Here is a 27,269-nt window from a genome sequence, read left to right on the forward strand (position 1 = left end):
TTGATATGGCAGCAATGAGTATTGTAGCCAATTTTCAGTGTACCCTGTGTCTTGGAAGGTAAGGTGATCAGCCAGGGAGTTCACTCATCTTTTCATTGAATGATATAAAAAATGGAATAAAATTGTTTCCACAATTACCAGTGCCTTTCTCAGCCTGTTTCTCCCTGTCCCAGGGGACACGCTATTCCATCAAAGGCAGAAACAACATGCCTTTGTAGTGGTTACCCTGATCTTCGAGATGAGTGATTTTTCCCAAGAGTTTTTCCAGTTCAGCTAATAACTTCATAAAGGCTACATACATGAAGGCATTTTAAAAATGACTAACAATAGACAATACACAGCTCACACTTACAAAGAAGAAAAACGATTGACAGCAACACTTGCTACAGTATTTGCTAGCTTATGAGTTTTGCTACCCTAATTGAGCTTTGGGAAAGAAAAAGGAACCAGGAAAAGAGATGTTATAAGGCCTAAAGAAACTTAGAATTTTAGTGTTTGAACTAAGTTATGATATGATTTCCTTAAAGTGCCCAGGGTAATGATACAAAATAGATTCATATGCAAATATCTCCATTCAGTAAAAGTCATACATTTCAAGTAAAGGTATAGGACAACCAAGAGTTTTCTTTTATATCCTTCAGCAACCTGATATTTCATCTCTCCTAGCAGTTTTCAGCTGGGCAATTACTCCAGTTTTCGATTGTCTTTATTTCTAAATTTAGGAGTAGAGGGCACCCACAAATGGCCAAACTCTCTCTCCAATTGCAAAGGTATTAGCATTTTATTACCATAGTCCACACTTAATTTTTTCTGTCATGATTGAAAAACAGATCATTTCTCTTTCCCCTTTTCCTGTGTATCCCTGGTTTTCACATCTATTCCCTGAAATAGTAGATCTCTACAGTTTTTAGATGAGTTGTGGTATCTTTGTTTTGCAGGTTCTCTTCCAAGTCTTGCATCATTCACTTGCCTGCTTCCTTCCTTCTGGTAGCAATGTTAAGGCTCATGGTTGTGATACCGTTGAATGTGACATGTGGAAACTGCCTCAGGTAAGCTCAGGAAATCTCAGAGGACTTCTACAGGGCGACAGTGGAAGATGGAGCCTCTAAACAAAGACGCTGAAGAGAGGGAATTCAGCCTGATTGGGCTGCAGCAGATCAATCAGAAAGCACACTGTCCCGGAGAAGCCTTCATACAAGCTGTATATACTTTCAAGGACCCGAGAACCTGCCTTGAACTCTTCGGTAAATAAGAATTGAGCAAACCTAAGAGAAGAAAAAGAAAATATGAATAATTTTAACACAAGCGTTTCTGTATTACTGTCCTTGAGTTGTTTCTTCCTCTTCTAAATGAAAGTGTAGCATGATTTTCTTTCTAGAATTATATAATTAGGTATTTTAAGAAGGCCCTTTTCTCTGAAAAGGAAAGAAAAAGGATCTGTTATATAATTGTGTATGTTTCACAATAGATTATGTTGGCAAGCAAATACAACAATTTTCAGAGTTTGCAAAGTGAAGTGGTCTGGTATTTTCTGAGAATTTCATTCCTTCTGTCATCCAGTAATTAAAAGTAAAAGACAACAGATAAATTGTCCTACTTTTATGTATCTTGAATAGCCGCAAACTGACACATGACTGTTCCTTTAAAAAAGTAAATATGCTGTGTTTCTGCAGGCATATTATTTCTGAATGAGGTTTCATTTATATGTGACAAAGCACAGAGACTGAAAATAAATGGGCAAGATTTTATACAATCTGTGCTGTGGGCAAACAAAGGAATAAGATGAATGAGAAAAGGCGAGCAACCTTTTATAATGATGACATCAAATAACAAACTTAGCCGAAAGACAGTTTGTTTTGAAGACATCCACCTTTAAAATAAATTATGGACCTCTAAAATCTCCATGAAAGAACTTTTTTCCTTTACCTATATGTGCCACATATCTTATTTGGAATATTTATAACAAGTAATGTTTGTATAGTAGCTTACACCTTTTAAGGTGCTGTCACCTATGTCCTCTTTTTTACTGACTTGCTCTACTCATTCCCATCAACGACAAAAATAAACACTAATTCAGAGACTGGAGTTAACAGCTTGGTAAGGTCTGAAAACTGATACTGCCATAAATTTAGATTATTGCTATTACATAGGAGGGTCCTATGAAACACAATTTCTTATTTTATTTTTTTTAGGACTTTTGTAACTATTTGATGGCAGCTTAAAATAAATAGCAGAAAATAGATTGCAAGTCTGTTTCCCACAAATTTTTTATCAACTGTTTTTTCAATATGCAACAATTTCTAAATGGAATTTTAATTTTTTTTTTTTTTTGAGTTGGAGTCTCTGTCGCCCAGACTAGAGTGCAGTGGCTGCTGCCGGCCACCACAGCCTCGACCTGCTGGGCTCCTGCGATCCTTCCGCCTCAGCCTTCCATAGCTGGAACTACAGGCGCGTGCTACCACACCCGGCTGATTTTTTATTCATTGTAGAGATGAGGTCTCACCAAGTTGCCCAGGCGGGTCTTGAACCCGCAGGCTCAGGCAATCCACTCACCTCAGCCTCCCAAGGTGCGGGATTACAGGTTGAGCCACCGAGCCCGGCTGGAATTTTAATTTTTAAATAGCATAATAATGCATATTAAGAGTTAATCAAAATTTGTAATTATATAACCAGGATCGTGGTCTACCTTCAGGAAGTTCTTAGCCTTTTTAGTGCTACAGATCATTTGACAGTCTGGACAGAACATCTAAAAAAAAAATGTTTTCAAGTTCATAAAATAAAATACACAGGATTCTAAAGGAAATTAATTATATTAAAGTACAGTTAGAAAACAATGTTTAAGTCAGATTTGTGATATAATAACATATGAATTTTTTATTAATGCATTAAGTAACAAGATGTAGTAGTGAGTTTAATAACTGTTAGCATTTCTAAGTAGCGATGCAAATAAAATATATTGCAGCATTTCCTTTCATTCTGAATTTAGGTAATAAGTCACAGAATATTAATAGCTGTGAATCTGCAATCAATAGAAATCATAGATATTCTCATATCATATTGCAACAGTATGAATTATAGTTAGATTTGGGAGGAGTTAAGGAATACTCTGTTGCCTAAAAATATTTGTGTGTAACCGGGCTCGGTGGCTCAGCCTGTAATCCCGCGCCTTTGGGAGGCTGAGGTGAGTGAATGTCTGAGCCCGCCTGGGCAGCGAGACCTCATCTCTACAATAAATAAAAAAGTCAGCCGGGCGTGGTAGCGCGTGCCTGTAATTCTGGCTACTCGGAAGGCTGAGGTGGAAGGATCGCCGGAGCCCAGTAGGTCGAGGCTGCCGTGGCCGGGAGTGGCCACTGCACTCCAGTCTGGGCGACCGAGTGAGACTCCAACTCAAAAAATAAATACATAAATAAATTGTGTGTATGTTGGTGTGTGTATATGTATGTGCCAGTATGTTGCAATATGATATGAGAATATCTATAATTTCTATTGATTGCAGATTCACAGTTATTAATATTCTGTGACTTATTACCTAAATTCAGAATGGAAGGAAATGCTGCAGTTCTGTTTGAGATATAATGTTCTTCTTACACAACCTCTCAAGTCCTAGATTAAGAACCCCTGGAATACTAGAAACAGCAAGAGGTTTGGGGTTGAGATATGCAAATTTGATTATCTCATGTTGTATGACCTTTGGCAAATTTCTTAATTTGACTTTAAAATGGTGAAGTTTAGAACTGCATAGTATTTTCTATAAAGATTAAAGATACAATATATTAGGCTCTGAGCACACAGCAAGCATTCAATAAGTGGAAAATATCATTTTTTACATAAAATTATTATAAAAAATATTTTTTTAAAAGAAAGAAAATCATTCCACCCTACTATAAAAGAAACCCACAGTTAATTTTGCTCCCTCTTTTTCTGAACTTTTTTCTCCTTATGCTTGATTTATTTATTATATTTTACACATTATTAAAGTGTTCACAATTTGGTATCCTACAGTTTTTCACTTAAAAACAATGTGATAAATATTTTCTGTGCTTTTTGAAATAATTTCTAAATGATACATAGCAATTTAAAATAGTACCAGCAATACTTGAGAGTAGCAGTTTCATTGCATTCTGACCTGTATTCCTGAAAAATGTTGGCATTAAAGTAAAAATGATGGCTTCAAAAATATACCCAACAGTGCAAAAATTAACCTAACAAATTTATTTTTCTAAAAGTATTCTCAGTCAAAACATAAGCCAGAATGGTAATTACAGAACTAAAAAGAATGAAAGATCTTGAACATTACATATCAAAATCTATTGATTATGGTAAAAATTGAACACAGAGGAAAAATACATAGCTCTATGAGTTATCATTATTATTAATAGAAAAATAGAACTTTTTCTAATCAAGCATTTTTTAAACTCTAGGACATAACAAAATAAAAGAAAGTAACAGTGGAAAATAAAAATAAAGGAGAAAAATAATGACTTAGAAGGCAAAAGAGAAAAACAAAAAGAACTAATAAGCAAAACCAAGAGCCAGTTCCTTAAATGAATGAATAAGATAGAAAAACACTGGTGCATCAGACCAAGAAGGAGAAGCATTAGAAATGAGAAAGCGCATACAGTCAGAGATATAGGAAATTTAAAATACTATAGAAAAATACTAGTAGAGCTCTATGTCAAAAGCTTAAAAATCCATATGAACTAAATGGTTTTGTAGCAATTATTCACTACCAAAAATAAAAGGTAAAAAATCTGAATAAATGAATAAACTTAGAAGGAAATGAAAAGTTTGCCAAATAATTTCCTGCAACCATAAAATCTAACTGTATGTTAAAAGAGTAATAGGTGATGATCAGGTAATATTTATTTCAGGGAGGCACATACTGTTTGACATGAAGCCTCTCCAGTTTGGGCTATACCATATTTTAACTTTGAAGTGAAAAATTTCAGTACTCTAAGCCATAAAATGCAAATTTTAAAGTATGCCCCTAGCAGACCAAAAAAAGAAAAAGAAAAAGAAAGGAAAAAAATGGACTACCAGTGGAAAAAAGGTACTCAAAGTTAAAACAAAACCAGACAGTCACAGCTAGGTGAGGGAAACTCTGTGTACTCTGTGTTCTCAGAACGACGTTGTAAAAATACCACAGGTCCTCCTTTTCTCCAAACCAGTTTCTGTTGTAGGTGCCAAGAACATCCCCTGACCCCACCCCATGCACACTGGCTATTTGAAAGAAACATCTGACAGAGACTTTTAGTTTTTTTTGTTTGGTTGGTTTTTGTTTATTTGGGCTTTGAAAACCAACCAATGAGAGCACATCTGAGCTCAGAGCTCACTTGTCCTGGCCAATTGGAGCTCAGCTGTATCAACTGATCAAGCCTCAGCTGAACTGACCAATCAGAACTTAGGGAGTTTCAATCCTTCATTTACATAAAAGGACCTGACTCTGGGCTAGAATTTTGCTATAAAACCTAAACCTTCTTTTTGTTTTCTGAAAACACATTCGTTTTACACAGAAGGCCGTATCTCCCTAGTTTGCAAACTGTTCACTGAAATAAAGTATTTCACCTTCAAATTACTTTTCAGATAACTTTTGTTCACACAATGCCCAAACAATACTCAGATATTTTCAGTTTTCTACTTATTAGTGAGAAATTTGTCTGAAGAACCCTGGATCCCAGAACCTTATAACCATGACTCTGTAAACTAGTACTGGCCAGTCAGAAAATACTTAATGTACATTATTTGATTGATGGATACCCTAAAAGTCCTGACTTCACCACTATGCAATCCATGCATGTAACAAAAGTATACTTGTACCTCATAAATTTATACAAAGAAAAACGAATTAAAAACACATTAAAATTAGTAAAGAAACAAACAAACAAAAAAAACAGACGTATTGTTCTGATTCTTTTAAATAGACTTTCTAGGACATGAGATTTGCTGACAAAATTTATCCCAAAGGTGAAATTCTATTAGCCTAGATGTTATCCCTAATGACTTTATTTTGCTATATTTGGGAAACAACAGTCAAACAGATTAGGAAAACATGAATCAAATATAGTAACAGAATTTCTAAACAACAGAGCTGCAAATAGAGGATTTACATATGTTAGTATTTGCCCTTCAGTGCATACATGCAACGATAGTAAAGGATATTTTATGTTTTTTTAAATATTGAATATTAAATAAAGTGGCTTAGGAAGGTCTTTCTGAGAAAATGACTTGAGTAAAGCTCTGAATGAAATGGGGGAGCTAGAAAATATATGTAGAAAGTGGAGGGAATCACAACTTCCAAGGCCTTGAGGTAGAGTGAACCTGGCATCTTAATAGAATCATAAAGAAGCCACAATAAAAGAGAGAACCAGGAGGAACAAAGAGTAGGGGATGACATCAGAGAGGTAATGGGAGACCAGATCATGCAGTAGCTTTCATTCATAGGACAGATTGGCCTTATTCTGAGTCATATGCGAAGCCACTGCCTTACCTCAAATAATGTCTTAATGTGTCATAATATACATTACAAGAAGTGAATATAAAAGTACATGGTAAAACATAGAAACATTCCTAGTAAAATCAGCAATAAAAACAAGGATGTTTACTATTCCTTATATTATTGAACTTTGTTGTGGGGATGCACTGTTATAGGGGGAACCATGCAACAGAAAACAACAAAAAAAAGTTACACAACTGAAAGCAAGTAACAAAATCATTGTTTGCAGATAATGTGTGTGTCTATTTAGAAAATACAATGAAAATCTAATAAAAAACCTAACAGAAACAGTAATGGAGTTCATTAGGGCAATCAGACATATTATATTTATGAAAAATAAAATACTTATACAAAGTAGATTTATATGAAAAAGTATATATTAGAATTGATAAACTACAGTAATATGTATGTTTTAAAAGCTTTCCTAAATTCCAGTAATAAATGACTGGAAAATATAATGGAGGAAACAATTTTATTCACCATAAACCTGGAAACATAAGATACCCAGGAATAAAATTACAAGAAACATACAAGACCTTCTTCATGAGATCAAAACTTTATTAAGTGACATTTGCTTAAACTTAAAAGAATGAAAAGCTGTATTATGTTCCTGGATGGAGAAACTCAATATTCAGAAGATGTTAATTCTCACTAAGTAACCTGCAAATGTAATGAAATTCCAATCAAATTTTTATAACATTTTTTAAAAAATCTGACAAATTGATTCTAAAATACAATTGAAAGAATAAATGAAACAAAAGAAAGTTCAGAATCCATAGTATTTTTAAAAATTCAATTTATGATGAAATTGGAATTTCAAATCAAGGGAGTAACTGGTCAATAGATTATTAGAGAATTTTGCTTTTCATTAAACAAAGATAGATGCTCATTTGATACCATTAAAAAAAGTAAGTTCAAGCTGAATCAAAAATTTAAATGTTAAAATAAAATCATAAAGAAGTCAATGTAATTAATCTTCTTATAATCTTGAAGCAGGAAAAAGGTCTTTTAAAGCATAACACAAAATCCAGAAATTCTGAAGAAAAGTATGACAAGTTTGATAAGAAAAATACTTAAAACTTTGGCATGACAAAAGACTATAAACAAAGTTGAAAGAGAAATGTCAAAGCAGGAAAATATTTACAACATATATTGGCAAAGAGTTATACTCCTTAATATAGGTATCACAACGTGGGGAGATGGGCAAATGATAAAGACAGGCTAATTATAGACTTAAAAATATCTATGAACCTATTTCAATTTTAAAATTTCTCCAAAAATGCTTGCACAAGTGCACAGAAATGAATATATTGGATATTTGCAGCAATTTTGTTCGTATCAGTAAGGACTGCACACATACTAAGTGTCCACTATTTAGTAATAGGTTAAATTAATTATGGTACATTTGTGTAGAATAACTATATAGCCATTTAAAACAATGAGATAGATCTATGCAAACTGAATAAAAAATGTTCCTTAAAAATTGTTCATTTAAAACTATAAGGTGCTAACCGTATCTATAGTACTAATATACATACATAATAGTAGGAGCTTATTAAAACACATATACACATATACATATATATGAACATACATTTATGCATGGAAAAAAGTCTGGATTGGTAAAATTTCAGATTTGTAGTAATAGTAACAGTGAATACTTACAATGCAGTTACTGCATACCAGGCATTTTTCTAAATGATTTTTTAAATATTAACTCATTTAAATTACCCAAGACCCCTATGAGGCAGGCACTGTTTTTAATATTTTATGAAGGGCGAAATTGAGGCACAGAACAAGTTAAGTGACTTGTTAAAGGTCACACAACAAATTTGATAGTCATAAGTTGTATACCTTCAGTGGGAATCCTCACAACAGCACAGAGGATACACCTTAGCTCCGCCCTCTAAGTGACAGTTCAGATACAAGGGAACCACACCACATGGGTGGCTGTGAGAGTCCCCCCTAGCTTAGAAGATCTAAGCATCACACAGGAAACCGATATTTCTTATAAAAACTTATGGACATAGACAGCTTCCAAGTCCCCTGAAAGAGAATGACAGTTTCATACAACTCTGCATTCAGAAGCCCCTACCTGTGGTTTCTACCAGGTTATTTATAGTTCATTCATAGTCCTCCTGGTATTTTTATCAATCAGGGGTACTCTCTATTAAAATCTATTTCAGGTTTCCAGGAAATAAACTGTAGAGAGCAATTTAGCATTATCTGTCAAGATTACAAATATGCATATCCTTTGGTTCAGCAATTCCACTTTTAGTAATTTATCTTTCAGTTATACTCATACATGTGCAAATGATATATGTACAAAGTTATTCATCACAGCACTGTTTCTAATGCAAAATATAGAACACAATTTAATTATCTCTCTAATATGGGACTGGTCAAATAAATTATGGTTCAGTCATACAATGTAATACTATGTGATAAAAAAAATGATTGAAGTAGCTCTTTTGCGTACTGATGTTTGGTGATCACTAAGATAACAAGATGCTACCATGTGTAAAAGAAAAAGAGACAGAAATTTATATATACTGCTATAATTTAAATATCTGACCCTCCAAATCTCATGTTGAAATATGATCCCCAATGTTGGAGGTGGGACCTAGTGGGAGGTGTTTGGGACATGGGGGTGTATACCTCCTGAATAGATTAAGGCTCTAGGTGGTGGGTTTGTCCTCACTCTGTTAGTTCCCAGGAGAACTGGTTGTTAAAAAGAGCCTGGCCCTTCTCCCACTCTCTCTTGCCTCCTCTCTCACCATGTGATCTCTGCCCATATCAGCTCCTCTTCACCCTCCCCAATGAATAGAAACTTCCTTATGTCCTTACCACAGACATTGGCATAATGCTTTTTGTACAGCCTGTAAAACTATGAGCCAAATGAACCTCTTTTCTTTTTAAATTACCCAGGCTCAGATATTCCCTTATAGCAACACAAGCGGAATAAGATATATACTTATATGCTGTATGTACACAGAGTATCTTTGTGAAGGTAACCAAGAAACTGCCTCTAGGGAAGTCAATTACATGGCTACAAAGCACAGTTGAGGTATATGCATGGCACTTTTAAAACTTGGCACTTTATTACTTATGCGAAACATCAATTAGATTAAAATTTTGAACAAAAAAATACATGTGAAGAACAACTGACCTTTGGGCTCGGTAGATATATTTAGAGTTTCCCGTGAGCCGGTACAGCAGCAAGAAGACATAGGCGCTGCCAGCTACACCATGGCAAATCCCTGGCCCCTTCTTTAGCAGGCCCTTCTGCCACGTGAGTTCCCCACACCGGATACATGTGTCCAGGTACTGTGGTTTCTTGGAAACCAGATAAGCTTTGGCAAACAGATAGGCAATTCCTGTGAAAACATTAAAGACATTAGAAGTGACTTTCAGGACGTAATAATATGAGGCAGAACTTCTTAAAATGGAAAAAGTTCACAAATCATTTTAAGTATTTATTTATAAAACACAGACCCCAATATGGTAGTTCTGAGGTGAGCCTGAGATACTGCATTTCTAACAGGTGCCCTTCTGGGGACCACACTTTGAGAGTAAGGTGATAGAATGTTCTACAAGGGAGTCTTATTTTCCCTGTGGGATTTTAGATTGTTTTAATTGTATCATGGGTTTGGCCCCTGGAGAAAGCAACATTTTTATTGAAGAACATAGACTGATAAAATCCATAATTTAATTTACAAATGGGTTAATATTTAATGATACATAGTCTGGAAAGCATTATGCATATCTGACTATTTGAAATGGCTAAACATTTATACATCTTACCTGTTCCACTACAGAGGTTCAGAATTTGTAATGTTTAAGTACTTATAACCATACACATTTTCTTAAGAGCAAAACTGGGAATCTTTCCAAGAACAATACTTCCAAATGACCTTGCCAAGACTACTCCAACTTTGAAGTAAGTCCTTCCCACCTTGATTGTTCCAAGGGAAGAAATGTTCCTTCAAAGCTTGTCAACAAAGTATCAATTACAAAAGCAGGAACAGAAACAAGAGAAGCAAAAGCTATTAATAGAAATGATTTTTCCAGGATCAACAGTGGTGAGAATCTATGGGGGGGAGGGCAAGGGTGATGGGATTAATGCTAGTCAATATCTGTCTGGGGATGGGGGGCACCCCATATCAACAAGGGTGCCTGAATGATGCATATTTGTATACCTAACCCTTAACTGTACCCCACAATTTTAAAATAAAAAATATGTTTAATAAAAAAAAAATGAGTTTTCCCAAGCTTCAAGTTCTGGGTGCTTATATTCAGAGAGGAGGTTAGTAAAACAAGATCACATTCTCTCCTCCATAGCCTTCCTTTCTCCTATATAAAAAAGGGGAAAGACTGAAATGTAGTAGGTATCTTTGCTGTCTCATCCATCAGGGTTCTCTCTGCCTTTCATTGCTTTGACTGGGTTATTTTACAACTCTGTAAAGATAGAAACTACCTTGTAGAAAACCGATAGTAATGTAAATATTTCCTGTCCCTACAAACTCACATTCTGTCTGGTAGAAGTTGAATTAACTTTGCTTCTGGAAGACACCAGTTTTATATGTATCAAGTAAATTCATTTCACTGTTCCTAGTGGCCTATATAAATATGTCTACTCTTTGAAATGTCCTTTGAACCAAATGTAATACCTTTCTGGTTCCCTCATTCATTAATGAGCTAAATAAAATGGTTGACACATGTTTATTTTATATTTCTATGAGAGTCATGATTTCATCTTCTTTTAAAATGTGTCTTTTAACACGCCCTGTGATTAATACATAGCAACAGACTCTTTGCTCAATGTTTTTCAGTTGATGACTGACAATGGTTACCTACAGCATTTTCCTCTTTCACTTTTAGAAACAAAATATCTTCCACACACTGAAGGGTGATTTTTTAAAAACTGAATTTATTTAATCACATATTTATTCATTTACTACATCCACTTATTTGAAAGTGATCATTATCTACTGCATGAATGGCTGCAGGCAAGATCACCTTCTGAGCATGCCACTGGTGCAGGCCCACGACCCATCCTCCTAATAAGGGTCTCATGCTAGGTTTAATGCTCTGCTGTTGCCATCTTTCAGTTCTTAATAATTTTTCTAAAAAGGACTTATATTTTCAATTTGCACTGGGCCTCCCAAATTAAGTAGTCAATTTCAGCCCTGGGTGATTTCAAAAGAAAGCTAAACATGACTCCTGCCCCTCAGGAAGGCACTAAAATTATGGATGGTTTTATGAGTCCCTAATTTTAGGCAGGAAGCTCAGATCATATTCTGTGGGCAATAGGGAATCAGTGGAAGTGTTTTTGTTGTGGACTGTCCAGTTATTATTTTTGTATAACAATGTGACTATTATTATAGGCAAAATGTCCCACAGTGGTGTCAGGAGAGACCTAAAGAAGAGCAACCCAGTAGCTGTAAGCTAATTATGTTGGCAGAAAGATGCAAAGGAAGCTAATGAAAGAGATTTCACAGGACTTGGTGACTCTGTATACATTAATTGAACATTTACTATATGCCAGGTATAGTGGTAGGTGCTAAGGTTTTTTGTTTGTTTGAGTCACCCACGCTGGAGTGCAGTGGCATGCTCACAGCCACCACAGCCCCAACCTGCTGGGCTCAAGTGATTCTTCTGCCTCAGCCTTCCACGTAGCTGGAACTACAGGCATGCGCCACTGCGCCCGGCTAATTTTTTGATTTATTGTAGAGATGAGGTCTCACCAAGTTGTCCAGACTGGTCTTGAACCCTTGGGCTCAGGCAATTCTCTTACCTCGGCCTCCCAAAGTGCTGGGATTATAGGCGTGAGCCACCGCGCCTGGCCAGTGCTAAGGTTTTAAAATGCTTCTGCTTTCATAGTGTGTACAGCTTAACTCAAGGTATGTGTGTGGAAAATAGAGACATCATGGGAGCACACAGGATGGTCCCTAACTGACACTTAGTGATTGGAAAGGCCTCATAGAAGGAGTGATACCACCTACCCTGATTACTGGAGGATGAGGAGGAATTAGCCAGGTTGGTGCCCTGCCCAGATCCCCTTTACCTTCTCAGTAGGTGCCTCATTTCTCAGTCCCTGTGAGAGTTGGCTACTAACAAAGTTTACCGCTGCCCTTTTCTTGGGAGATTTGCCTCAGACAAATGTTATGCACCCCCCAACAGTTAAGTCACTGACAAAAATTCCAGCTTCCTTGCCTCAAGACAGAACCAGCCTCTTGGTTTAATCTATGCCTCTTAGATTTCCCCCGGAGTCAGAGTGAAGCTAGTCTCCAGGTGAAACATGCTCCTCTTTGGCTTTTCTCCTTTGCTCTATCCTGATTCTCTGCTTCTTTAAAGGTTCCTTCTGAGAGCAGGCTCAGCTTCTAGACCCTGGGCAAAGAACTTGGTGAAGCGGTAGGTATCCCAGACAAGAGAAGGAAGGGTGTGTGGGAAGGCCCTGTTTTCGCTGGCCTCCCTCGGGCTCTAAGTGTCCTTCCTGGATGGCTGCTTTAGCCTCCTGCCCCCAGGACTGCCACACCATAAATTCTTTCTGTGGTAGAGTGAGTTACCTTTCTAGTATTATAATCTGTTCAAGTCACTCCCTCACTTAAATTGCTAAATGGCTACCTATTACCCAGATGCCTTAGCATGACACAGAGAACCCTTTGAGACCCAGCTCCATTTCTCTTCTCTTGGTTTTTCTCCCCCATTTCCTGGTTGAAACTTTTAATTTCAACAAAACCAAACCACCTACAGTGCACCAATGCTTCTGACTGCCCATGTTGGTCACTCTTCTTGAAACAAGCTTTCTGCCTCTCTTGGCCTGACTCTAACTTACCTTAGGCATCACCTTCCAGAAAGCCCTTTCTTTCTCCCTCCCTCCCTCCCTATTTTTCTCTTTCTCTTTCCTTATTCTTTTTTTTTGAATTGGAGTCTCACTCTGCAGCCCAGGCTAGAGTACCGTGGCACGATCATGGTTACTGCAGCCTCAACCTGCTGAACTCGAGTCATCCTTTTGCCTCAGCCTCCCAAGTACTTGGGACTACAGGCATGCATCGGCAAGCCCTGCTAATATTTTGACTTACTGTAGAGACGAGGTCTTGCCATGTCATCCAGGCTGTTCTTAAACTCCTGGGCTCAGGCAATCCTTTCACCACAGCCTCCCAAAGTGCTGGGATTACAGGCATGAGCCATTGCGCCTAGCCCAGAAAGCCTTTTCTGAACCTGAAGGCAGTAACAGGAATCCCCCTTCTGAGCTCCCACTGCTCCCTATACAATCCTTAGCACTTATACCGAAGCCAATTAAAATGATGTGTTGTGGGCAACCCCTTTGGGTCCCCTCCGGCTGTGGGAGCTTTTCTGTCCTCTCAATAAATCCCGGTTTCAAAAAAAAAAAAAAGATTTATTTCCATGGCTGCTTCCTCTAGTACAGTGCAAATTACCCAAGGGCAGAGACAGTATCTTGTTCATTTGTGTTTCCTTAGTCTGTAGCATGGAGTCTGGCACATGCCAAGGGCTCCATAAATGTCTGTTGGCCCTATAACGCATCAGCATGTATGGGCCGATACTGGGGGGAAGATGAGAGATGAGGAAGGAGGAAGGGCTGAGGATGGAATATTTGCTATACCAGGCTATACCCAGACAGTTTAAAAGGCATTGATCCTCTGGTTCTGGCCATAGTAAACAGTCCTTTTCCTGCAGCCTGAAACACAGAATGGTACATGGAAGGGACCTTGAAAAACTTCTAAACCTGTTGGCTCCTAACGCAACCTAATGGAATCCTTAATAAGGATGCTTAATCTAAAAATAAATAAATAAGAAAAAAGAAAGGAATGTTGGGTTTCTTTGCTTTTCATAGGAACCATATCATTTCATCATAGGAACATTAATCATTGTGCATTAATAAGAAACCAGAATCTGCAGTGATATATGTTTTTGCCAAATGCAACTGGGGAAAATAATTATTACTTGTGAATATGGTTTGAGAGGCTAAATCTTTGAAAACATGGGATCCAGCAGAACCTTGTAATAGCGAAATTTGACATATATAGTTTCAGCATACTGGGGAATTACCACCCAGATCCATTTTAGGTTGTGCAATTTTGCTGAGGCACACATTATACGATGTGCATGACAAAACTTAATGACCAATGACACCTGCACTGAAAAAGCTTTGTTGTTTTTTATTCAAAGTCACCTACCAAAAAGCCTTTGCAAAATGAATTTTTTAAAACAACACCCACACCTGTATTTCACGCAGAGTTAAGGAAATACGCTGTCAGTGTTACCCAGCAATGATGTAACCTAATATAGTTAGGAGTTTATTTTAGTCACAGAATTTGTTTTAATAATTTTATAAAAGACTTTGTTCTTACATCTCAGAATCATCAAGGCTATGAAGGTGTCATATGACTCTTCCTGTGCTACTTCATTGCATTTATTGAGAAAAAGCTATACACCACACCAGGTATTTATAAGTGTGAGTGTTTGTAAAGCTTTGGGGATACATTCCTCAGGAATGGCAAGGGTCCACATTATAAAAGGGGTCTGTGGAAATAAAAAGATTGAGTTTCTCTACTCAATTTCAATGTGCTCATTTCACAGATAAGGAGACAAAGGTACAAAAGAATCAAAGTGACCCTTTCTCAAGGTCAATGAATTGGTTAGTGTTAGAGCTACAATTTGAATCCACAGTTATTAATTTAGAGTCAAGAACTACTTCTACATGCATAAATGATAACCAGGGTTGTCATCTATAGCTGTGGGTTAAAGGAAAGTCAATAGGAAACGATTATAAGGAGAGACAAGGTAAAAACTAAAGTTTCACATGGTGGATTATCTCTGGCAGGTTTTAAATCACAGAATTTGGCTGCTGCCCCAAACCATCTGCAATATCCAGAAATCTACTCTCAAAAGTATTTTCCTTAAACTAATGAAAATTATTTTTCTAGTTCATTTCCTGCTTTGAATTTTTGGAAAGTTACTGTTGTCAACTTCAGCATGATTTTAATAGTCTTTGGCCTGTACTTATCAGACTTATAATCACTCTTGATGTTGTTTTTAGAACATCTCTTCAAAGAAAGACCAATACTCTTGAGGTGAGGATTGGGCAGAAATAATGGGCCCTACTTAGTTTTCTTTATTCATTTGTGAATTGGTTTATTTTTGGTAGTCCAGTTAATATGTGGATTGTATAATTTCACTTTGGAACCTGTGTTTAATCTTCTCTAAATGCTGAACATGAATGATAAAGAAGGATAAATAAAGCCCTCAAAGTGATAAATCCTATGCCACATTGTTACGGTACATGATTTACAAAGACAGATGGTATCTGATATACAAAAAAATATGGAATAACCTCCCTTCAAAACACCCACATCAATTAATTGACCCAGTCACTCATTTTAGTATATTATCTTTCCACTCTTTTCAGGGCTTTTACTAGCACATTGAATCCTTTAAAGATATTTTGTATATAAATTGGGCCATCTCCAAAATTCAAGGATCCTGGCTGGGATGCTTGGAAGATATCCAGAGACCATTACTGAGAATGATGAAAGGAAATGGGAACTGGAAGAATTGAGCATAACAAGAAGAAATATCACTCCCAGGATGGTAAATAACTCTTGTTGTTTTCTAAAACAGGACAAAACAAAAAAATGGTCTCAAATCATAACTGGCAGGGGTTAGCCTGGACATAATGCACAATGCTCTGGCACCAGTACAAGCATACACTTTGAAGTTCCTTCCATAGTTAAATGTAGCAGGCAGAGAAAATATTGCCAATAGATTACAACTTATATTATGCACCAACTCAAACTGTACCAAGAAAAAATGATAGTTGTATTAAAGAACACTAATTGAGGGGAAAACAAGGTAATAAAAAATCAGGTATCAAAGTGAAGAAAAATTAAGTATATTTGAAAGTTGTGCTCATGGAATTAAAGCATAGCCTTAAATCCACTCAGAATCCAAAAATTGTGTATTATTTTGGTATTTGAAATCTCTTCCCATTGTAATGGGATTATTTTAAAGAAGAAGAAAGTGTCTGATAAATTTGTAGACTCAATTCCAGAGTTTACTGGGGATGGCTTCTCAGGTCCCTGGACTTTTTATTTGGTACTGATGGAAATTCTCATTTGAAGAACTGAAAAATGAGAAGTTGAAAATGCCCTCACAGTACATCCCAAACTTTAAAGTACATACAAGTCACCTAGGAATACTGTTCAAATATAGATTTTATTTAATGGGTGTGGGGTGAGGTTTAAGATTCTAGATTTCTACTAATCTCTCAATTGCTCATGCCCTAGTCCAGGAGCCACATTTTGAATTGCCATGTTCCAGACTGTCACTGTTCAATGTTGCTATTAAGCACTTGAAATGTGGCTGGTTTGAATTGACATGTAATGTATGTGTAAAGTAAACACTAGATTTCAAAGGTTCAACATATTTAAAGTGTAAAATATCTCAATTTTAAAATTAGATACACTTGAAATGATAATATTTGGAGTATACTGTGTTATATAATATATATTAAAATTAATTCCATCTGATTTTACTTATTTAATGGAGTTACTAAAATGTAAATTACATATGTGGTTCATATTATATTTATATTAGTGTTAGTTTAACTTTATAAACAAACTGATAAAGATCATATGTATATTTTCTTTTTAAAAAAAACACAGGATCACTTCCAGAAGTCTTTTTCCAGTCAAGACGCTTTTGGCTTTGAAAAATTTTATCTTTTTTTTTTTTTAATCTCACATGGTGATGATATAAGTTAAAAATGCCCTCACATCTCAGCAAAGAAACCTCCCTCTGGCTAAGCTAGATGAAAGACAATGTTTTCAGATAGCAGAGTGCCAGACCTGGAGCACCATGGCACCAGTGCACCAGCTCATTCTCTCTCTCAATGGTCTCGCCGAGCTCAGGAGGCCAGTTGCAGTTTTGTTCCTGCTCCATGAGGAAGTCCACACTCTGCCACACCAGCTCCCGATCTGAGGGCTTGAGGTGTTCATGGTAAGAAAGTAGCATCTGAAGAATGGATGACAGGCCATGAGCTGCCCCTATATTGACAAACAAAGCATAATCAACTCACAAAATTGGAAGGAGATCCAGTTGAGTCAGAGAAAAGATAATCACAAGATAAAAACAATGATAATACTACCTGAAAGCACTTATAGTAATGTAATAATTGAGGTGCCTAAAAACTAAGCTTTTGGCAAATTACAGTTTGCAGGCCAAATTTGGCTCATTGTTTTTGTAAATAAAGTTTTATTGGAACACAGTCACACACATTTATTTGCACATTGTCTATGGTTGTTTTGGGGCCAGAACAGCAGAGTTTCTTTGTGACCAAGACTATGTGGTTCAACAATGCCTAACATATTAAATGTCCTGTGCTTTAAAAGAAAAAGTCTACTGATCAATCCCCACTTTAGAGGAGTTTAAAAAAAAATAAAACTTTGCAATTAAAATATTACAAAAATGCTCCAAAAGTACTTGAAAATCATTTTGTCTAAGTATCCTAAACATGTATTCATTTATTCATTCACTCAACAATAAGTACTAAGCACCTACTATGTACCAGATACTGTTCTAGATACAGAGGATAGATCAGGGAATAAAACAGACTAAATCTCCTCTTCTGTAATGTTAAATTAGCACTAGTTATTGGTGCTAATTTATTTAACCCTTCTTATTTAGCACTTGCCTATTAAGCATTGTCTAACCCTAGGGATACACATAGATAAATATGATTTGGTCCATACCCTTTAAGACTTCCCCATCCAGCCCAATGAGACAGCCAGATTGTAAATAAATAACTAAAACATGAGGTGATAAGTGTTCTGTGAGAGGTGTATATCAGGAGTATGATGGTTAATTTTATGTCAACTTGAATGTGCTATGGGGTGTCCAGATAGCTGGTTAAACATTGCTTCTGGGTGTGTCTGTGAGGGTGTTTCTGGATAAAAATAACATTTGAATCTGTGAACTGAATAAAGCAGACTGCCCTCCCCAATTTGAGTGGACCTCATTGAAGGCCTGAATAAAGCAAAAAGACTGAGTAAGAAAGAATTATTTCTCTCTGCCTGACTGTCTTTGAGCTGGGATGTTGGTCTTCTCCTGCCTTCAGAGTCAGACTCAAAATGGAACTTACATCATTAGCTTTGCTGAATCTGGCTTTCTCACCCTCCATAATCATGTGAACCAATTCCTCATAATAAATTACACACACACACACACACACACACACACACACACACACACACACACACACAGAGTTTTTCTAGAGAGCCCTGACTAATACAAGGACTAATATAAGAGAATGGAGAAAGGAGAGCCCAACTTGGCTTTAGGGGAGGAGGAGGCACTGAAGGCTCCCAACAGACAGTGTCATCTGGGTAGAGTCTAAAAGAATTCATAAGAGTTCCAGCAGAGGGTACTAAACAATCAAAGGCCTAAGCTTGTCTTTAAAAAAGGAGTTAGTTTAATAATGGTAAAGTCAGTCAAGTGCCTCTAAGACTTTTCCCTCATTCTCAATTAGTAGAATCCTGATAAGTAGGTGATACTGGAGTAATACATTCTCAGGGCTTGATCTTTAAACTCAACTCCATAGCTTTAATGCTTTCTCGTTGCAGTCAGGCACCTTTCACTTTGCCATACTCAGAACTCTTGACTCTGCAGAAACAGCCTTACAGTAGTAGCCAATCAAAAATTCTATTGCTCTTCAAATTAGGGCATGACATTTGAAAGTATCTCTTGTCCACTGAATTTGAAATTGTTAGAAAAAAGCTTGTTTTTCAGGAAAATGTTTATGCATTAGATAAGAATCAGGTTTGACTTATATATGTAAGTGATCAGAATGTTAATTTCTCTAAAAATCTGAAAAATGATTGGAACAGCTTTATTAGGGAACTATAACAGACACTGTTAGTACCTTGCTCATCACCTCATCCATACTCACCATTCAGTTGCACCTACCCACCCCCTTCATACCTCAAGCACCTATCATTCTGCCTGAGGCTTTCTCTGGACTCAGGAGTGTGCCCACCCACAGAAGCAGGGCTGAATTGCTAGGGGATTAACACTTGTGGAAGTTGTCTATCAATAAAGCAGGGAGTTGGTAGATGAGTACTCACCCTTGGGTGAGACAATTCTGAGATGTGGTCTATGTGGTCTCTAAGTGGAACTGAGCCTCAGTTGCTCACAGTTGCTCATTATTACATGCTCAATTCGCTTCTTTCTCTTTCTTGTCATATTTTCTCACTCCTCTATCAACGCTTTCTGGGATTATCTTTCAAATAAACCTTTTACCCAAATCCTTGTCTCGAGGTCTGATTCTGGGTAAACTTAGACAAAAAATGAAAGGTTCTCTGAGAAAACTGTCATTAAAGTTGTTTATTATCCACTCATTCATTCACTTGGGTTCCCTCATTATGTGTAGGTTCTATGATAAGGGTCTAGGGACCATGTAGATAAATGAATGGAAATTCCCATTCTGAAGCTGCATAAAGCCTGCTCAGGTGACTAGACAGGTAAGTCACTAATTACATTGTGCAGTGTGATAAAAACTCCAACAGAAGTGTGCACAGGACGACATAACATTACCCAATTTTGCTTCAGGGGAAACCTCTGTTTCTTCAGAGAGGATTCAACAACGCTTTTTCCACAAGCACAGAATTTTTTTCAGCAGATCTGATGATGCTTGAGCAGAGTCTTGAATTCTGGGTATAATTATTACAGGTGAATAAGGGGGTTGGGGGAAGTGGAGAATTTTAGGCAAATGGAATGTACACAAAGGTACAAAGATATGAGAACACAGCACGTGGGAGACTATGCTGGGTAAAACCTGGAGGAAGAGATAAAGCTTAAGTCTAGAGAAACAGGCAGGTGGCGTACAAAGAGCCTTGCAAATCTTGCTCAGGAGTGATGGTGAGCCACTGAAGGAGTCAAGAGAGGAGAAACCAATTTAATTTTTATGTATCTCAGAGCTCAAAATTAACCACTGCAAATCAGTAGGCTGTTATTAATCCACTGCCATTAACAACTTTAAGATATTAGTGGATGAATCCGGCTTTTCTATGCAGAGGCACTACTTGCAATCAATAAGTTTGAAAATTATTCACAATCATTTATCATAATACTACATGAAAGGGATTGGCAGTAGTCGGACACTGCCAAGGGAGGGGGTCACATAACATCAATAAGGGTACCTGATTCCAAACCAGGCAAAGTGGGGACCAGTGGGAGGCACAAACTTCACCTGTGCAATGACTACTTATGTACTTAATCCTGAAGTATACCTCACATCTTTAAAATTAAAAAAAGAAGCCGGGCTCGGTGGCTCAGCCTGTAAACCCGTGCTTTGGAAGGCTGAGGCGAGTGGATTGCCTGAGCCTGCGGGTTCGAGACCCGCCTTGGCAACTTGGCGAGACCTCATCTCTACGATAAATCAAATCAGAAAAATTAGCCAGGCGTGGTAGCGCATGCCTGTAGTTCCAGCTAGTTGGAAGGCTGAGGCGGAAGGATCGCCAGAGCCCAGCAGGTCAAGGCTGCGGTGGCTGGGAGTGGCCACTGGACTCCAGTCTGGGCGACAGTGAGACTCCAGTTCAAAAAAGAAAATTGTTCACAATCTTTCAGCAAAATTAGGCAAATTAGCTTATAGTCTGGAACAAGGTTTTCAGTCTTTAGTAAAAGTAATTGTTAAAATAACTACATTTGTAACAAACAAATAATAAAAAATATTAAATCGTGATTTGTAATATCTAACAATATCTGTTTTTAAATAACATTTAAAAGTATGTGTTATTAAAAGAATAATGACCTGAGGCAAACAGGAAATCTTCCAGTCTTTACTCACTGTTAAAATTAGGGACGCCTTCCATCCTACAGGTCTGTGCCAACACCTTCACTTACCCAAGTATTCAGTTCCATAGTAAGAATACATTAGGGGGAATGGCTTCCTCTTCTTTATGGCATACTGCTTCCCAGAATCCAGAATCGCCTGGCAAATTGATTTGATCTGTGCTGGGGTCAGCACCTGAGTAAGGAAATCAAGAAGCAGAAGTCAAAGTAGGATCTCTTTTGTCCTCAGACATAGAATTTTCTTACTTTAAAAGTTCACAACATACTTCTGAAATCCTTTCCCAAATGTAAATAAGCTTAGCCAACCGTAATTTATTTTTTATTAATATTTAATATCATTGAGTCTCTGTTGTCAAATGAATTCACCTTCTTTAGAAATTTTGCTATTTTGATGGAAGACACACCTTTACTGTTATCAGCTGTTATAAAAGGCAAAGACTACCTTATGACTGTTATATCATTAATCCTTGTCACAGGAACATGAATTTGCTCAGAAAAGAACAAATACTGTAATAGTCCTAACTCATCATGCTTAACAAAGGTGTTACTCCTAGTATTCAGTGTAGATCGGCCCAAAAAACAGGCCTTCAATTTCTGTCCTTTAGACAGTGCTTATAAATACTGTGCTTATAAAGCCATGATTCTATGACAAGCTACTGTAAGACAGGCTCACTCTAGCCATTTGCATTCTGAATGAAACCAAAGTCCAATAGTGTCAAGACAAAGTAACTTCTAATGTCAAAATGACTCTGGATAGAGAATGGCTAAAATGCAATGAGTTGTTGTCTTCCATATTTTATTCAGTCTATTCAGATTCAGTTTTATGACTATAGAGATTTAAATATTCTCAAGCCTTCAAAACATCATTGCATTTATTAAGATTCTACTCAAATCCTCAATTTCTCAACCAACTCATCTTTGACAAAGTCTCAAACAACAACCACTGGGGAGAGTAGAACCTATTCAGTAAATGATGCTGGGAAAACTGGCTGACCATGTGCAGAAGAATGAAACAAGACCCCTACCTATCACCATACACAAAAATCAACTCTAAATGGATCAAAGATCTAAACGTAAAACCTCAAACTCTAAGACTCTTAGAAAATGCAGGAGACACCCTTATGGAAATTGGAACTGGCAACCAATTCCTGATCAAAACCCCAGATATCCATGCTATAAGAGATAAGATAGACAAATGGGACCTCATTAAACTGAAAAGCTTCTGCAAAGCAAAAAACAAAACAAAACAAAAAACCATCAAGAGAGTAGAGAGGCAGCCCAAAGTATGGGAAAAAATATTTGCCAACTATATATCTGACAAAGGCCTAACATCCAGAATCTACAAAGAACTCAAACGTGCTGAAAGGGAAAAAACAAACTGCCCCTTTAAAAAGTGGACAAAAGACATGAATAGACACTTCTCAAAAGAAAATATATGGGCAGCCAACAGACACATGAAAAAGTGCTCAGCCTCACTAATCATCAGAGAAATGCAAATCAAAACCACATTGAGATACCACCTAACCCCAGTAAGAATGGCCATCATTAATAAAATAAGCAACAACAGATGCTGGCAAGGATGTGGAGAAAAGAGAACACTTCTACACTGCTGGTGGGAATGCAAACTAGTTCAACCTCTATGGAAAACAGTGTGGCGATTCCTAAAAGAACTAGAAATTGACCTTCCATATGACCCAGCAATCCCCCTACTGGGAATATACCTGGAGAAATACAAAAAAAGATATCTGCACACATATATTTACTGCAGCACTATTCACAATAGCAAAAACACGGAACCAACCACGCTGTCCATTGAAACTGGATTGGATTTTTAAAAAGTTGTACATATACATGATAGGATATTACACAGTCATAAAGAAGGACAAACATATGGACTTAACAGCAGATGTTTGATGGATTTAGAGTCTATAATACTCAGTGATCTACTACAGAAATAAAGAACAGAGTACCACATGCTCTTACTCATAGGCAGACCCTAAACATTTACCATAATAGTATAAGAAAGGGATTGGCAGTAGCAGGATACTGTCATGGGAAGGTGGGGGACAACATCAATAAGGGTATCTGATCTCAAACCAGATGAAGTGGGGGCCAAAGGGAGGCTCAAACTTTATCTATATAATAACCACTTGTATACCTAATCCTGAATTCTACCCCACATCTTAAAAAAAAAAAAGAACTATGTTCACTGAAATAGGGAAAATAAATTCTGCTCAGGTTTGTAATATGTTCTGTTTTCTGCCCTTCCTGAAGCAGATTAGATACTCCCTTAGGCACACTTCTCATATCACCACGATACTTACTCTGGTGTAGCACATACCATCAGAGACACCTCATCATTTTGGTATCCTTGGAGCCTAAAATAGAATCTGGCGGGGGGGTGGCGCTTGGTAAGTGATGAGAGAGTAAATAAGTCCCAGGTTAACTGGTATAAAAAACAGAGTCCTCTATCTCTTCCCTCTTTTCTTGATTTTCTCTTTCCCCTTCTGCCCTCATGAAACCAATCTTTCCAAAGGCACATCTGCACAGGAAGAGTACTGGTCAGATAAACAGAAAGAAAGAAGAAAGGAAAGGAAAAGGAAAAAAAGGAAAGGAAAGGAGAAGAAGGAGAAGGGAGGGAGGGAGTGATAAAGAGGAGAGGAGGGAAGAGAAGAGAAGAAAAGAGAAGAGAAGAGAAGAGAAGAGAAGAGAAGAGAAGAGAAGAGAAGAGAAGAGAAGAGAAGAGAAGAGAAGAGAAGAGGAAGAGAAAATGTAACCTAAAGTTTAGCCTGAATAAATCTTGGATCAAGGAAAAGTCCCTTTGGATTTTGGCCTCTTCCTAAGACACACATCTAATTTACCTACCCAATATCTGGTAGTCGCACCAATTCCTTTTGAATTAAGGTTCTAATACTTTGTAATAACTTGCTCCTCTGATTTACCCAACATTACAAGGGTATATAATTCAGGTTTTGGTTTCCTCAAATATAGCATTTACTTCTGAAAAATAATTACTTCAAGAGGAAACTGCCCATTAATTAATTCTGCCAATTAACATTTATGGAGCTAATATTCCAGGAAGACCCTACACTAGGTATTGTGGTAAAATTCTAGAAAGCATGAGACACATTTTTTCCCTATAGGGAAGTTACTAGATATAGACAAGCATCTACAATACAACAATTAGAGTTCATGAACCTAAACATGGAAAGAAACAGTAGTGCAAGACGTTTAACATGGACAATGGAACACCACTCAGTTTCACTAACACTTTACTTTCTCCTTGAAAAAAATTGTTTCTTCATCTAGTTGCTCAGGAACAATTATGTCTTGGCTTTCAACCTAAATTTCCCTTTTATTAGCTACAGTCTTTGATTCTTGCGTTGATGCCTCCTACCTGCCTAACATTCCCGAAGATTCTATCTTCCTATGCATCCCCACTATCCTATGTCCTGCCATATCAGCCCCAACTCTTTCCTTAGTTTAATAGCAAATTTCTCATAAATTATTTCCTGCTCTGCACCCGTTCAAACTGCTACCAGAATTTTCATTTGCTATTAAAAACATTTCCTCTCTGTGCCTTTATCAGTACCAGTTGGTCTTACATTTAGTCTTATGCTACTTAAATCTTGCATCATTCGTCTCAAATCAACCCCTCCATCCTGGCTTTCTCTGAGAAATCTGCCAAGAGCCTTGAAGGGCATGCACTTAATAGGACTCTGTCCCGAATCCATCCCATATTCTTCTGGGAATATATCTTGCTCTTCACTTCTACTTAAGTCCTGACTGTTCGATATTTATTTTGAATCCATATGACAGAGGCAGTTGTTGTGGTAGAAAATGGTCACTGAATTATCAGGGATGTCTCATTTAAATTACTAAAATTTTTACTATTTGACTTTGGTGCCTACAGATGAAAATTGGCTTATTTCCTCAGCTGAACATTTATTCATACATTTTCCTGTGCGTGTGTCTGCCTGCTTGTTTTTAGCCCAGAAAAAATCAATTTATGCTGTATGTGGTAACCTCCCGCTTTCTTTCTATTCCTAAACCACAGCTCAGAATAGGGAATGAGTTTATAAAATATTATTTTAAAACTTCCCCTGGTCATGCATCGTGTCTGGGTGGTTCCCTCTTATCTCTCAGAAACACTGTGAAAAACAAAGAGAAACCAGCGCTTGTTCAACTGGATAGGAACCAGTTATGCATGCAGTTCTTTTATCTCTGGGAACAGACAAGACCTACCCTTGAGTTTATTGATCAGCAAATAAAAAGTGAAAACAGTGCTCATTAAAAGTCTGTGTGGGGGGAACACTGAAGAAGAATATTTCCCCCTGAACAAACAGTACAGTAAGAAGGAAGGAGTTGAGTCTCTGGAGTAGGGGCTTGAGTTTGTTCTCTCATTTGTCTGCTTTCTCAAATATCCCTCCATTCCCTGCTCCCAGAACACAGAAGCACATGCATGAGCACACCCATTACCTCCAAGAAGATGGACTTTGTGCTTCTGAAACACTCTGAGGCCCTAGGAATGAGGGAGCAGCATTTCCAGTGGGGGTACAAAAATGACTAAGGATGGCAGAGAGGGCTTCCCTGTCCCTGTCCATCAGGCCTTTACCAAGATAAACCCAAATTCCTTATCCTGTATTTGTAGCACCCAAAGTCTATGCATGTACTGATATATTGGATGGATTCTTCTTTTTTCTTTTTACATTGAATTAAAATAAATTAAGATATCTCAAAAGTACAAGAAAGAATCTGTGGTGGTTTGGTTTAAACAGTTTTGTTAATTTGGTTAGCGTTAGCTGATTCCTTTGACTGACCCTGTCTAACGTTCCTATGGGGCTGGCCCCCGAGTATGGAGAAACAAGAGAGCAAAAAGCACATGCTATGTTTCTTGGCCCTGCCTGAAAGTTGTGGTATGACTGAATCACCTCCATGTGGAGGAGAGATGACCTTCATTAAGGAAATGAATAAAATGGACCAAGCCACAGAATGCTTGCCTCACCACAGACTCCTTCCCAAGGCAAGTGTCTTACCAGCAGGCCCTCTGAAGCAGCAGTCTGTGCCATCTATATTTATTTTTCTAGGCATCAAATACCTCCTGCCCCTGCCCCATTATTATTGACTGGATCCATGGATAATGAAAGCCAAGTCCTGGATGTGCCAGTGTTCCAAGGCATTCTATACCAATCAAATTCCGCTTCTCAACAATTCGAAATGCATATTCAAATATATATATATATAGAAGCTGTCAGCAATTGTAGCTGATGCTGAAGGTAGGTCACAACGTAGAGCTGGGGGTCCTCTCGGGTCCATGCACAAGCTGAAGATACCTGGGAGTAAGCAGGGGCTATGAGAGTGAAAGGAGATTGGAGCATACATGCTAAGAGAAACAATGGGAGGATTGCTTGAGCCCAGGAGTTCGAGGCTGCAATGAGCTGTGATTGCACTATGTTACTAATTCAGCAGGTTTAAGGTGAAGGCAGGATTCTGTGTTTCTAACAAGCTCCCAGATGATGCTGAAGCTGATGTTGCTGGTCTATCAACCACACTTGAAGTAGCAAAGAATTATGAAAATAGAAAAGCTGATTGCAGCAGAGGATTTCTCCTGAGAAAGGTGGAAAGCTAGACTGAAGAAACTGTAAGAAGTCCCCAACGACGTTCAAGGAAGCAGGAGGCAACACCAAGTAAGAATGTTACATGCTGTGATTTGAGTGATTAGATTATTGAGAAAAAGGAAGCAGCAACAATGAGAAATTATCTTCCAATATACTGGATGTAGGGCAAACATGTCCAAATTTGCAAGTCCCAGTGAGGAGCTCTTTTAGTCAGTGTGGCCGGATTTGTTATTTTCTTAATTAGCCTCCAAATGGGGCATGTGTGCTGCCATAGAATGAGCAAGTCC

General features: G+C 37.5%; 1 protein-coding gene across 1 annotated transcript; it reads right to left on the minus strand.

The window, feature by feature from the left end:
- Positions 1-1,105: 1,105 nt before the first annotated feature.
- LANCL3 (LanC like 3) lies at positions 1,106-26,433 on the minus strand. Its single transcript, XM_021715591.1, has 5 exons — positions 26,401-26,433; positions 21,416-21,539; positions 17,365-17,562; positions 9,663-9,870; positions 1,106-1,265 (listed from the first exon to the last, which is right to left on the minus strand). Exons 1-5 carry the CDS (start codon positions 26,431-26,433, stop codon positions 1,106-1,108), a joined length of 723 nt encoding a protein of 240 aa, XP_021571266.1.
- Between the last annotated feature and the right edge of the window lie 836 nt (positions 26,434-27,269).

This window comes from Carlito syrichta, unplaced genomic scaffold (genome assembly GCF_000164805.1).
Source record: "Carlito syrichta isolate Samal-C Ts95f unplaced genomic scaffold, Tarsius_syrichta-2.0.1 Scaffold101913, whole genome shotgun sequence".
In the NCBI taxonomy this organism is placed as follows: domain Eukaryota; kingdom Metazoa; phylum Chordata; class Mammalia; order Primates; family Tarsiidae; genus Carlito; species Carlito syrichta.

Excerpts from the sequence above, each read along its gene's own strand:
- LANCL3 (XM_021715591.1), bottom strand. The coding sequence starts at position 26,433 with ATGGCACAGACTGCTGCTTCAGAGGGCCTGCTG. Across the intron at positions 21,540-26,400 it reads CTGCTTCAGAGGGCCTGCTG|GTGCTGACCCCAGCACAGAT; the intron begins GTAAGACACTTG and ends TTCCTTACTCAG. Across the intron at positions 1,266-9,662 it reads TATATCTACCGAGCCCAAAG|GTTTGCTCAATTCTTATTTA; the intron begins GTCAGTTGTTCT and ends TTCTTCTCTTAG.